The 13,528-nt window shown below is 53.3% G+C and overlaps 5 protein-coding genes across 5 annotated transcripts; 2 read left to right on the top strand and 3 right to left on the bottom strand.

Annotated features, from left to right (window-relative positions):
* Nucleotides 1–82: 82 nt before the first annotated feature.
* CONPUDRAFT_130615 (uncharacterized protein) lies at nt 83–1,787 on the bottom strand (the record flags this gene model as incomplete). The annotated part of the gene is made up of 8 exons (XM_007775544.1): nt 1,401–1,787; nt 1,064–1,350; nt 914–1,011; nt 837–864; nt 727–782; nt 516–677; nt 287–462; nt 83–231 (listed from the first exon to the last, which is right to left on the bottom strand). The coding sequence occupies exons 1-8, from the start codon at nt 1,501–1,503 to the stop codon at nt 83–85; spliced, it is 1,059 nt and encodes a 352-aa protein (XP_007773734.1). The 5' UTR covers nt 1,504–1,787.
* A 904-nt stretch (nt 1,788–2,691) lies between these two features.
* Nucleotides 2,692–3,742, bottom strand: CONPUDRAFT_64456 (ferredoxin reductase-like protein; the record flags this gene model as incomplete). Its single annotated transcript, XM_007775143.1, has 3 exons — nt 2,692–2,800; nt 2,852–3,291; nt 3,341–3,742. The coding sequence occupies 3 exons, from the start codon at nt 3,740–3,742 to the stop codon at nt 2,692–2,694; spliced, it is 951 nt and encodes a 316-aa protein (XP_007773333.1).
* Nucleotides 3,743–4,508: 766 nt separating this feature from the next.
* Nucleotides 4,509–5,724, top strand: CONPUDRAFT_84837 (uncharacterized protein). Its single transcript, XM_007775242.1, has 2 exons — nt 4,509–5,416; nt 5,473–5,724. The coding sequence occupies exons 1-2, from the start codon at nt 4,647–4,649 to the stop codon at nt 5,693–5,695; spliced, it is 993 nt and encodes a 330-aa protein (XP_007773432.1). The 5' UTR covers nt 4,509–4,646; the 3' UTR covers nt 5,696–5,724.
* Nucleotides 5,725–5,902: 178 nt separating this feature from the next.
* Nucleotides 5,903–11,459, bottom strand: CONPUDRAFT_84836 (vacuolar membrane protein). The gene is made up of 7 exons (XM_007775241.1): nt 11,258–11,459; nt 8,720–11,200; nt 8,449–8,668; nt 7,348–8,387; nt 7,057–7,292; nt 6,194–7,003; nt 5,903–6,140 (listed from the first exon to the last, which is right to left on the bottom strand). The coding sequence occupies exons 2-6, from the start codon at nt 11,090–11,092 to the stop codon at nt 6,964–6,966; spliced, it is 3,909 nt and encodes a 1,302-aa protein (XP_007773431.1). The 5' UTR covers nt 11,093–11,200; nt 11,258–11,459; the 3' UTR covers nt 5,903–6,140; nt 6,194–6,963.
* A 113-nt stretch (nt 11,460–11,572) lies between these two features.
* Nucleotides 11,573–13,437, top strand: CONPUDRAFT_168751 (Diphthamide synthesis). Its single transcript, XM_007775240.1, has 4 exons — nt 11,573–11,899; nt 11,951–12,072; nt 12,123–12,657; nt 12,729–13,437. The coding sequence occupies exons 1-4, from the start codon at nt 11,580–11,582 to the stop codon at nt 13,375–13,377; spliced, it is 1,626 nt and encodes a 541-aa protein (XP_007773430.1). The 5' UTR covers nt 11,573–11,579; the 3' UTR covers nt 13,378–13,437.
* Nucleotides 13,438–13,528: the final 91 nt, after the last annotated feature.

Genomic DNA, 13,528 nt, shown 5'->3' with positions numbered 1-13,528 from the left:
TGATACGCATTCCATTCTAATAATACCCATAGAAGCCCAATGAAAACGCGCACAGCATCATCAACCTTGGTGATTGGGTTATTTAGGCAACGTAGCCGTTGATAGAAGGAGCCATGCACGCCGCAACGAGCGAAGTGTCGGTCCAGGTGCCGTCGGTGTCGGTGGGCGTCTCGCTGAGAACGTAGGTAGTAGCAAAGTTGCCGGCAGCCCAGCCAACGTAGCCGAGGATGACTGTAGCGCACGCTTGTTAGGACAGAACATAAGGAAAGCAAAAACTGTTACATACCATCAGAGTTCTGAGCCTGGTAGGCGATCTGCTCGCACATGTACGTGTTGCAGGAGGTAACGTCTCCGCCACCAGTCTCGGTGTTCAGAGCCTGACGGTTGTTTGCGCGGAGCCAGGTCGCAAGAGGTTCCCAGGCATCGTCGATGTTGTTGGTGACACACTCGGCATTCGTGCCGCTAGAGCCCCTTTCTTAGCATCATGAATATAATCTTGATAGGAATACGCGTACGAGTTGTCAGAGTCGAGGTACTTGTGAACATCCATGATCAGACCAGTGATGCTCCCGTCGGGGTTGGTCACTGTAGCCAAAGCTGCAGCAGAACCACCAGAAACGAAAGTCTCGGCCGAAGTGTAGTTGTCACCAGGGAGGAGGATGTACTGGCTCGTCGCACTAAGACGATATAAGTCAAACGCAGTGCTTCAAAGGAGAATCCGCTCACCCAGCGTTACGGATGGCAGTCACCGCTGCCTGGACAGTTCCAGCCCAAGTAGTGATCTATGCATTGCCTTGATTATGATGTCAGACCTACATCGTTAAAAGTGTGCTTACGGAGGGAAGGTCATGAGGCTCGTTCATGCTGCATGTCACATAAGCCAAGAAAGTGACATAAATTGATTCAGACTTACACTCCGAAAACGATCTTAGACTCGTCAGCATAGTACGTGGCGATGCTGCTCCAGAGGTCGGCGAACACCTCGTTAGTGGGTCCGCCCTGGCCAATAATCTAGGCAGAAAATGGATCAGGCTCCAGTGCACTCAAGCACAAAGCTCCCTACCTCGCCGTTGAAGCGGGCGTAGTTGTGGATGTCAATGATGCAGCTCGCGCCGGTTTCCAAGCACGCCTGGACGAGAGCATCGTACTCGGCGAAGTTGGTCTGGTTGAGCGTGCCAGTTGCCTCGTTGTTGGTCAGGTACTGCCAAGCAACGGGGAGACGGAAGATGTTGTAGCCGTCATCGTTGACGAAGTGAGTCATTTGACCAGCACCATCAGCACCATAGTACTGAGTCAGAGGCGGGTAGGCCGAGCTGGCAGTGTCATCACCGCTAGTGTCCATGCCAAAGTCTAGGAATGCTATGAGTAATAGCCTATGGGATGTCAAGCATAATGCCTACCAAAACCCGCAATGTTGACACCAGCAAAAGTGAGGGTGCCAGTAGCAGCATAGGCCGAAGCCACAGAGGCTGCGAGGAAGCTGAGGATGCCGAAGGACTTCATGACTCTTACTCTGGTTTCGAGTGGGGTCCTAATGCTGACTGCTGGCCCAGCAGACCAGGCTTTATAGTCCACAGTTCAGCCTCGAGTACTGCACAATTATTACATCGTCACCGAGCAACGACCCTCACGCAGGTTCTCCCATGGGTAACATAGGGTAGCATGCGACCTAAGCCCCTCATTCCGAAGGTTCGCCGAGAAGCAGCGTGGGGTTCTCTCTCCCAGTTCTACCAATGTAAGCGTAGTTTGGTATCACACCGCCGACTAGTATGCCTGCCACGTTGACTCATACGCAGAGAGAGAAACAGAATTAGGAGCAACACCATGCGGTTTAACTCGGGTCCATCTTCGTTAGATCATCGGAGCACTGGAAGGAAGTCAGCCAAGGCCGAAAGACGTACAAGCCGTAAGCTCGGAGGTCTAAGAATAGCAGGCGATTCAATGTGCCAGCCTGGGGGCATTAGGACATGGTTGTTACGGTTGTCTTCTCGTTGCCTAAAACATGGCGGATATCCAGGCACAAAGGTTTGTTGTCTTCGGGCAGCTTCGGGCATGAGTTGCTCATAGAGGCCGACGAAAGAGTGATGGAGACAGCGTCCTCGGTGTTGGATCTTATGTTCAGAGCTAAAAATAGCGTTTATGAGGTTGATTAGCGGCTCATCCACTCGAATGTCCGTCCCCACAGAGTAGAGTTTGTGCCTGAATGTTGAACGGCGGAACGGGGCGCGTGGCTAAAGCACCTGCTGGCTGATAGCATGCACGCAAAAATACTTCGCGCGGAGAAATTACGCTGAACATCTTGTGTGCCTCGGTTCCTTGATAGCGGCTCTACAATGCACACGCAGGCTGAACTACAAGGGAGGGCATCCAATGTAGAGGGCGCTTTGCCAAAAAATGCTCACATGACCATCCTTGTAGCGATCGTCGTGGAATGTAAACCCATAAGATTGCCTGATAGAGCATAAGCACAAGATATGTTGTGAGAACGAAGTCGAGCGAGAGCCCCGAATCCTGCATCAACGGTTGTGGTCCTTTATGCCAAGAATCTTTGGAAATGTAGCATTCGCCTCTCTCCTCCATTAACGAGTTATTTGTGTCTGTACAGTCGTAGCGGCGGCTTGACCGCAGGGTAATGAAGACCTTGGTGTACCCACAGCCATGCGACTGATGGCGTCCGCAAGTAGCCAAGTGTCATAGTTTCCAGACTTGATGAGACTTATACCCAAGCTCGCCCAATACTCCACCAACAACTCCTTGAGAGTAATTTCGCCCATATGGGCCGGCGATTGCGTTGATCATCCTGATGCTGTACTTGAGCAACGTACACCGTAGGCACAAACCTGTCACTTACGGTTCAGGGCCACAGACCAAAACCATCACCTTTCTTCCCTCGGTAACCTGCGACGAAGGCCGTCCAAGTAGTCTCGATATCCATGAGCCTTCCCTGTCCAAAGCCCTCTCAATGGCCTTCTTGTTTATTCGACCTACGTCAAGGTCATAGTTTGAACGACTGCCAAGCGAAGCATCTGAGTTAGTGTCTTCGAAGAGATACCCGGAACTTCGGTCGGGCGTAATTTTCGGGATGGAGTCAACGAAGAGCCTGAAGTTAAATCGTTGCGGATGAGCGTCGCTGAGGTTTATTAAGCGAGACAGAACCTCTGAAGGTGGAAGCTCTTCAGGTGTCTTGGAGGAGTGCAAGAGAGTGAAACGCGTCTTGCTCGAGATTTGTTCAGATGAAAGTACGTGGTGCACAAGTTGGTAAAAGGGTGTTATCCCTGTTCCACCAGATATCTGGACGTAGACCAGTCAGTATGAACCGAGCAGACAACATGGATCTCACCATAACCACATCATCCCATGTGTCCTCCTTCCATTGCCAAGTCTCCGCTGGACCGCGAACGTCAACGCGTTCTCCCACGCGTTTCGTGTGCAGCCATCGCCCAACCTCACCCTGGTCGTATTTCTTGATCCACAATTTGATGTTTCCTCGCGAGTCAATGCCTTCCAGTGGAGTATACGGTCGTTCTACTTGTATATCATCGTCTTTGATGTATATTGACCATATGGGTGAGCGTTTTTCCAAGGTTCCATCCAAGACCGCGACAGGAGGAACAGAGATTGTTATGAGTTTGCTATCGGGTCCTGTCTTTTGAGTGTCGGCGATGAAGCAAGGTGTGAAATGAGCCAAGCTCAGCGGTTGCGTTGTTGAAACGGGCGCAGAACGTGACTTGTCAGGAAACATAAAGTAGGTTGCTACAAGGCCAGCAGACCCGCAGAGCGCGATCACCGAGAGGGCTTTCATGTTGGCATTTTTGTACCGCAGTTGTCGTGTGTTCGTGGATATGCCACGCGTATAACGAGGGCATGCATGTGGACGAGCGAAATGTAGCCGGAGCATATCAGCACAACAAAGTTTCTTGAGCGCCTTGGCCAAAATTGGCGCGCTGCCTTCTATGCAGTGCATCTGACTAAGCAAGAATATAGCCGCTCGACGCGATGCTCAGCACAAGGTTGGTCTCCTTGCTTTCGCCCACAACCCATACATTACTACCATACGCTCGCCCTACGGCGTGGCGATAATTCCTTCTTCTCTCTTTTCGTCTTGTCTTTCAGCCTATAGATCTGTCATGAAACACCAAAGAGACCCCACACATTCCTATTACGCCAACGGCGCCTCTAGTTCAGCGCTGGCGTTGCAACCTGCCCACAACTCCATCTCTAAACCCACGCTCCTTACACGCGATACGTTCCTCAAAAATCGGGAAAAGGACGATCTTGTCCCTTTCATCTCCGACAGTGACGACTCGCTAGGCAACGATGCTCTTCAGTCTAATGCAGGCAAACTTTCTTCTCGTCCTCTTGTTAAGGGCCTTGGAATATCGTTCGGCTCGTCGTCTCAATCGGATTATTTTTGGGATACACGATCTTGCTTTTCACTCTCCATGAATGGCGGGTCTATGTACACGGCAGCTGAGTTTCAATCTTCTACCGACGATGGCCTCCCACCAGATGCACCAGTCAGACGGCGACTCACTCTGGCTGATCTGCTCAATAGCCCTGTGTTAGACGACAACGCCATTGAGTCCTTCTCCGGTGAAAATCTTCTCGAAGTTCAACTCCCTTCTGCGGTAACGTCTCAGTCCATAATGCATGAAGCTAGCGGCAACTATCTTCGTGAAGAGACGCTCTCACCGATGGATCTGGGAAACCCTGAGGCTTCTTCACTTCTTATGGCTGATTTGCGTCAAGGAGCTCTTGGGAGATACTCTCCAGTACATGATGGCTTTTGCACAGGCACTCTTTCAACTTCACCGCCCCATGGAGAGGAGCTAGCGCTCTTGGTTGACTCTCCTGCTCTCGAGGAAATTCTCATGAGCCCTTTTAATCATAGCAGTCCTCATAAAACAGGGCCCCATATTCTGGATGATGGTATTGTTGACGTGGCGCGAGCTTTCTTACCTCCTCTTCGTTCCAAAGCCGTATTCTCTCCGGCCGTAAAATCATCTCCGTCTGCTAGGAGCGTACATGGCGACCAATACAACTTCATCAGTCCTGCATCTGTGCTTGCATCGTTCGTTCACTCATCTCCTGGCACCATTTGCAAAGAGGCAGAGAACGAAGGAACTGTCATGCCCTACGACCTCGTTTTTCCTTCACCTCCCCTATACGCGCACGCAGGTGTCGACATAAACGAATTTGAATACAGAACAAGAAGGTACAAGCTGCGTCATCCGGGAAAGGAGGTGGACAAGGGTTGGCTTGCCAGCTATGCTGGACGACTGTCAGAAAATGGAGAAGTGCTTGATGGATATCGTTGTTTTATTACAGGCTGCAACCATACTAACAGAAGGCGAGACCATATATTGGTACATGTTGGGGCACATGTCAACATCCGCCCATACAGCTGCGACTTTTGGTGCGTAGGATTGAGTCGAGAAATTATCGTCACTCATCATACTGATGATATTTTAGTGGACAATGCTTCCTCAGAAAGAACGAGCGCAAGCGACATGAAGTGGCTCACCAGAAACTGCGCTCGCACGAGTGCCATGTCTGCAAGAAGACTTTCGTTCGACAAGACCTGGTTAAAAGACATCTTCGACAGCAACATGGTACGGTAGAGGATAGCACGGGATCTCGCTCGAGAAAGACACACAGAGTCAAACGAGAGGAGCATCTTTTGTCTACCATCTGAGCTATGGGCAATATACAGACTATTTCCAGCGTAAAATTAAGTTTGTCTTGAGAGAATATCGTAGTGTAAGAGTTGATGTTGAGTTGATGTTACATGGCTAAGTAGACGCCCTACGTCACGTCTGTGACCCATTCGCTAGGAAGCTGTGACGTGTTATGTCGCGCGAGCTCACGCGTCTTGGCGCTTCCGTCCTTTGTAGCCGCCCTTCCTCGTTAGCGAACACACAACATGTCTGACAGAGGTCGATCACTTACCCCACGAAGGTCTGATGATGGAGATGTAGACATGGAGAACGGAGGAAAGGACGGCCTGAAGGACGACCTGAAGGACGCGAAGGTGGTCCAAATCACTGGGCTCTCAAGAAATGTCGTGCAGTCGCACCTGCAAACCATCTTCGGCTTTTATGGAGAAATCACCAAAGTCGACCTACCACTCTTTCAAAAATGTGAGTCCACCTTCACTTCAAGATGCGCAAATTGAGTTCTAATCCTCGTGTAGCCGGCCAGAACAGAGGAAAAGCAGCGCTCGAATATGCAGACTCGGACGCGGCGCGCAAGGCCGTGTCCCACATGAGCGGAGGGCAGCTTGACGGTCTCGTCTTGAAGGTCGAGCTCTCCAGCGTCCCTATTCGCACTGCGCGCTCGCGTTCTCCTCGCCCCCGCCCCGCTCGGAACGGACGCGACAGGTTCCGCTCCCTCTCCCGCTCCCGTTCTCGTTCCCCGTCCCGCTCTCCACCGCCCTACCGCAGGCGCGGAGAAGGCTATGGTGGTGGTGCCGGTAGGCCACCGCCACCCCCTCGCTTCCCTGACTCCTACCGCGGACGGGGCTTCCGCCGAGGCCCGCCGCCGCCGCGCGACTCGTACCGCCCACGTTCGCGCTCTCGTTCGAGATCTCCCGTCCGCAGGGTTGGCGGCTACCCTCCCAGACGGCGCTCTCCCAGCTACGAGCGCGGTGGGACGGGCTACGGACGACGGGGCCGCAGCCGCTCCTACAGCTACTCCGTACGCTCGAGCCGCTCGCGCTCGCGCACGCCTTCGCGTTCTCGGTCTAGAAGCTCTGCGTCTTACTCGTCTTACTCCAGGTACAGCCGGAGCAGAACTCGTTCCCGGTCTCCCAGCCGTGGCAGGAGGAGCAACAGTAGGGACGACATCAGGGACAGTAGGTCGAGATCACCCGTGTAAAAATGCATATATAGTCCTCTATTGCTTCCATCATTATAAAGGTGGTAAAATGATATAACATGAATGAATAATGAGTATGTACTGGGTTCAATCGCTGTGGACAGAATCGTCATCTGCCATGAAAGGTCTGGATATAATCAATTAGCATGCTTTCTTTGAATGGTACGATGGAGCACTCACGCGTACTCGAAGTTTCTTATAGCACTGGCCATCCACTCTTCGTCTGCCTCCTGCTGAGCATACCCGGTGCCTCCTGCGAGACTGAGTATCACTGGAAGCAACACAAGACCATGCAACGCTCCAGAGATAATCAGAGTAAGCCACATGCGGAAGTAGTAGATCTCCAGCAGCCTCGAGCGAGTAAGGGCCAAGACAGCCATTCCAATAAGCTTGGTGAAGGTGATGCCGGACAAGACCTACAAGCGAAGTTAGCATCCAATTGCTATATTAAAGGCTGAATATGTCACTGACCGATGGCCCGACATCCACAAGCGCGGTCCACATCCGTTCGTCTCTCTCCTTCTGGGCCGATAGCTGGTCGGCCACCATGCCGGAGCCGGCACTCATGAAAGCCCTTGCGACGTGCGCGCAGAACTCCACTGCAATACCGAGCGATATGACGAGGTTCACCAGACTGATCGCGTTCAAGCTGATACCCCAGACCGCCATAATGCCCATGACAGAGACGACCGTCAGTGCGACGGTGGCGGTGACAATCGTGCCCGTGCGCCATGAGCCCAGGAGCAGCGCCGTGACGATGAGAACGGCGGCGAGACCGAGTCCGAGGATCTCCTGCGTGATGGCGATGATGTGCGCGTACTGGTCGAAGAAGACGTAGTGCAAGGAGTACGGGAAGACACTTGTGCCCGTGCGCTCCGAGATCTCGTCTGCAATCCTGTGGGCGGCATCGAACGAGTTGATGAAGTCGGCCTGTGACCGCAGGGGAGAGTGAGACGTCCGGAAATGCGACGCAACGACAGACCTCCCATCATCAGCGACCGAAAGCGCGGTGCCGAAGGAGGCCTTGCCAGCCAGTGGACACTCTTCGTTAGTCGGCGACATGAGCCACTGCTGGAGGTAGCGCATAAACTCCTCGCCCTCTGGGATACCAGTCATGGTGATGTTCCACGCGGGTTCACGGTCCAAGAAGCAGGGCTGGCACAAGCGTTCCGAATCTCTTGCCGTGCAGAACTTAGAAGGATCCCGCTTGCGCACGCGACAGCAGCTCTCCTTGAGCGGGTCGAGCCATTGCAGGAAATCATCAATCCAGGAAGCAGTCGGCTGAGAGATGAATGACGATTCGGGACGTTTACGCTCGCCCTCCAAGGTGTTGGCAACCGAGAGGTCCTCGCAGGTGGTGAATCGACCACAGAGCTTCTGTTGCCCGGGCCTGTCGGTAACATTCAGATCCTTTGTGACGAAGTACACGGGCGGTCCGACGTCCAAATAAACATCCAGGTCGTTGAAGTATGCGTTGAGGTAGGACTCGGAGGGGAGCGCCAGCCTTTGGTCTGTGCAAAGGGCGGGTTTAATCTATTACTGTGAGTGCAAGGGAAACTAAGGAATTCTTACCTAGGCCAAGCTCAATGTATTGCATGGACATGACAGACAACACGAAAATGCCAGTAAAGACAAGTAAAATGATGGCCTTCATGAAAGGCCGCAAGATGAACGGAGCATAGTACCGGCGAATAAACCGAGCAAGCCCACTAATACCACTGCCTGGAGGAGCGTCGGTAAGCGTAATACGCGGTGCTAGGCGAATGCAAGGGAAGCAGTCTACGCGGTGAGACTGGCACGCCATTTAGCATGTATGAGCGAATGTAAAAACAGGGGAGCTTACCTCGACACGTCTGAGATCGACCGAAAGTGCACTGACAAACACCGTGACTTGAAGCACCGCGTTCAAGAATACGCTGCCAGCTGCATACAGTGCAAAGTTGCGCACGGCTGGCATTGGCACAAGCGCACCCAATGCGAACGCGACCGTCTCGGTGATGGTGCTGAGTAAGATCGAAGGGCCCATCTTCGCCACCGTGCGCGCGATGCGCTCCTCGGCGGAAAGGTACAGGGGCAGCGATGCCGTATCCAGCGCGTCCTCAGGGCCAGAGCGGTAGGACAAGCTCGGGCTGCGCGGCGTCTGGAAGCTCGTGCTCCCGCGTTCGTGCCCGTGAATGAATGCCGTAGATGCAGCAGGGCCATGCAACGCGTTCTGTCGATCAAGCTCGTGTACGAGAATGAAGACGTTGTCGACGCCAACGGCTAGGACGAGGAAGGGGATGACTTCGGCGATGATGAGTGTGGTCTTGACGCCAATTGCTGAGAAGAATCCAATGGAGGATGAGACGGAAAGGATGACGAGGCCAATGCCAAAGAGACCGAGCGTGAATTTGGAGTTGATGAACAGGCCACGGGGCAGGCGAGGGAACAAGGTCGGTCTGGGTGAGTCTTCCAAAAAAGAAGAGTTGACGACGGAGGACCTCCGGAAGACATATGGCAAACCCCGCGCCCAGTCGACCAGGGAGGATATAAAGCCCTGCTCACCCTGGCTAGAGCGGCTGCTGCTGCCCAGCGTGAGCGAGACGTAGAAGAACATCGCAAGGTAGGAGAGGACCACGATCTTGACGTCCGTGTTCGTGCTCTTGCCAATTTCTTCCTCAAGTGACACTCCCGTGGAAAACGAGATGTCCAAACCCGCCTCGCCTGCAATGCGCCCATCAAGGTCGAGGAGGTACGTCCTGAGAGTACGCTCCCATTCCATAGCCTTGCCTTGTTCTGTGTCATTCAGAGAATCTGAGACCACAAATGTGACTGTCATTGACCGCGCATGCTCGTAGTCGGGCTCTCCATCTGATGTCACTGGCACACCTCCAAGCACGTAAGGCGGAGCTAACGGCTGATCAAAGTCTGGCCGGCAGTCAACAGGGGAGTGAGCACATCCCACTAGGCGGTTCCGCCAGGTCGACTCGTTGTAGCCGGTGAGATCGTTGCCAAACCAGCCTCCGACTGATTGAACTACACAAGCGCCATCGGGACCAGCGGGCTTGAAGCAAACATCATCGAGGGTCAGTCCATTAGGCTCGGACTTGAGACTCCGAATAGTGTTCTCAACATCGAACCAATACTTGAGGGTGCCATATGACATAACCGACTCATCTGGGGTAGCCGACTTGACAAAAATCTGTTCTGGGCGGTAGAAGGGACCAAAGTGCTCGTCGAAATACTCTTTCTGAATCTTGCTGTCTGAATCCGGGGCAACCCACAGTCTGACTGGGTCAGTCTCGACCCTGAATTTGTCCCAGCCGATGTTCAGAAGGCCCACAATAGTAAACACCACTGCAAACACCAGCCAAGGAGATGATGCAGCAGCGAAGCCAAGGCGGTAAAAGCCTCGTCTGAGAAGGGTATTGAGACGGTATTGGCGGGGCTGGACGGTATCGACGGGGTCCAAGAGTGTTACACCGTGACCAATATGACGACCATCGGTTGATTGAGCCCCGAAGTCGCTGGGCTCTTGAGCTAGCGATGCCGCTCCAACAAGACCACGAGTTGGCCGTGTAGGGGAAAGGAGGGATGCCGTGTCAATTGACAGCGCCATTCTCTCATAACGCTTCTCCCTGCGTCTGCGAAGTGTGTGCTCCAACCCATAGCCGAACAGAACTCCAAGCACTGCGATTCCGTATAGGAGGATGAGGGAGAACGAGAGGCAGGATAGCAATCCAACATGGCATGTCGGGCCACCATTAGGTACGTCGGCAGGTGGGAGCACTGGGCAGATGTTGGGGCAGTCGATGCACGTACAACGACTTGCAAGGTCATTGTCTGTACAATTTCGTGGAGGGGGGTTATAGACGCTGAACTCGGGAACAGCGGGCGGATAATTGATCTGGAAAGGACTCCCGAGGTCTTTCTCGTCTCCCAGGAACTTGAAGAATTCGTGGTAGTTCTTTGCGCCTCCTCCAATGAGATCCATAGCATAGCCATTGAGCGCACCAACTTGCACATCCTTGCAGCTGTTGAAGAAACCAGCACCATACTCCTCTCCAACGAAGTAGTCGACCGATGCGACGGCGGTCTGACCGGTGTTGGTCTCCTGGGTGGAAGTGACGTTCAAGAACGAAGCCTGGTTCGGGGAGCATGTGAACTGGCAGAAGAAGGATCGGAAGTTATTGCGACACGCTGGACACGACGATATGATAGGCTCTGCTTGAGCCATTCTGTCGCGCAAGGTTTCTATCTGGTCCGCGGTACAACATACATCCCCTTGGGCAAAGTCGCTACCGCAGACGGAAACGAGCATGTCGCGTGTCTCTTGATTCTCTGGCTGTTCATTGATTCAGTTTCGTGATCTTTGGCCGGGACAATGGAAATGCGAACGCACCTGCTTGGATGCACCATCGTCTGGACAGGGTAGCTGTTGACCGAACCACCCCTTGCTGCCACAGGAGCCCCGCATGGCGCACTGGCCATGGCCTTCAGTTAATCCCGTCATCTGGACAGATGTATCCCCCTCCAGTTCCGAGGACCAGAAATGAGGGAGCAGCAGGAGTTGAATGGAGAGAGAACAGTTAGACCTTTGCAACGATTGGGGTAAGTTATGGTACGAGACGGATTGCCAAAAGAGGAAATACATGTGGGAATGACGTAAACACCCCTGAGCGGGAATTAAGCTTTTTTGCGACCCCGCGATTTCCTGATCAACCATGGCCGAGCAACTTGCACAAGACAAGGGAAAGGGAAAGAAGCCGGCGAACGCGTCAAAACCACGCAAGAGATTTGTTGGTTCCAAGTCATCGGGGCCGACAAGGTCTGGTCCTCCTCCCGTCGTCGCGAACCAGATCCCAGACGATATCCTGTCCGATGTCCTCCTTAACCAGGCTATCAGCCAGCTGCCTTCCAACTACTCGTTCGAGATACACAAGACTATCCATCATGTCCGCAAGAACAATGCAAATATGGTTTCTCTTCAGATGCCAGAGGGTCTGCAGATGTTTGCATGCACTATAGCAGACATCATCGAGAGGTGCGCATATACTCATCGCTCGCGAGCACAACTCATGCCAGTTCTTTGCAGATTCACTGACGCTCTGACCGTTATCATGGGCGACGTCACTTATGGAGCATGCTGTATCGATGATTACACTGCTAAAGCGCTTGGCTGCGACATGCTCATACACTACGGGCATAGTTGTCTTGGTACGCATACCAATTCGACCTGACATGGACCCTGTGTTCATCTTCACCAGTGCCAATGGATCAAACATCGATAAAGACGCTTTATGTTTTCGTAGAGATATCTGTCGACTCCTCTCATGTCGCCGAAACTATCAGACTGAACTTCCCGGACGATCGGCAAGTCTTCCGAGAAAAGATTCTTGACCGGGAACCTTCATCGGACGCTGGCACCGCGCGCCTGGATCATCTACGCGTCGAGGCTCCCGAAGTCAACGAGAATGGTACAGCAGTAGACGACAGTGCTCAACCTTCCCTCTCGTCAGCAAGTCCCACCCGCTTAGCGCTCGTTTCAACGATCCAGTTTGCCGCTGCTCTTCAGCGACTGCGTGAAGATCTCTCAGCCGAATGGACTGCACCCGAACCAGGACAATCCTATGTCGGCTTACTAGAGTCGGCACCCTCGACGTCCGCAGCGGAAAGCGCAGCCCGCCCAAAGCTCTGGCGCGGGAACTACGATGTTTCCGTCCCCCGCTCCAAGCCACTCTCACCAGGAGAGATCCTAGGATGTACTGCGCCGCAACTCAACGGCGATGCCGATGCCATAGTGTACGTAGTAAAATTGCTCTTCCTGGGTCCCCGACTAACCAACCACCATCATGACCCTACTTGCGCCGTAGTTATCTGGGAGATGGCCGATTCCATCTAGAGGCAATCATGATCGCGAACCCAGACGTCCCCGCGTTCCGGTACGACCCCTACTCAAAGAAGCTCACGCGAGAGCTATATGACCACCGCGAGATGCGCACGATCCGTGACGACGCGGTGCAGACTGCGCGCAAGAGCATCGCCTCCCTGCCTGAAACGCAGACGCAGCAAAACGCGGGTCGAGATCTGACAAACAGCACAGGATCGGATCCTAGCCAAGATGGGCCTGTATGGGGTGTCATCTTGGGCACGTTGGGTAGACAAGGGAGTTTCGGACAGCTCCAGGCGATCGCAAACCAGCTCGCAGCATATCGCGTCTCCATTCCTTATGTTCCTATTCTCCTTTCGGAGCTCTCTCCCGCGAAGCTATCCCTTTTCAATCCCCATATCGCGACGTTTGTGCAGACTTCATGCCCGCGTCTATCGATAGACTGGGGGTACGCGTTCGACAAGCCATTGCTCAGCCCATACGAGGCTGCGGTGGCAGTCGGCAAGGCTAAGGGATGGAGTGTGAAGGCCGAGGATCAGCAGCAGAGTGGGGAAGGGAGATACCCAATGGATTTCTACGAGGCAGGGACGCCCTGGGCAGTGTCACGGCTCAGAGGCGAATTTCCTTCATAGCGAACATCGTGATGTTGTAACATTATATGTAATCCATGCAGACCCAGTACACCCAATCGCAAGGGGCAAAAGGCCTTGCTACAAGCCAAAATACGTACTGATTAACTTCCATGCTGAATTCCCATCATACGCTGATACAAAGAGATCAGCT

This window comes from Coniophora puteana (genome assembly GCF_000271625.1).
Source record: "Coniophora puteana RWD-64-598 SS2 unplaced genomic scaffold CONPUscaffold_14, whole genome shotgun sequence".
Classification (NCBI taxonomy): domain Eukaryota; kingdom Fungi; phylum Basidiomycota; class Agaricomycetes; order Boletales; family Coniophoraceae; genus Coniophora; species Coniophora puteana.
Note: the sequence above shows the minus strand (reverse complement) of the source record. Positions and strands in the feature narration are given on the sequence as shown.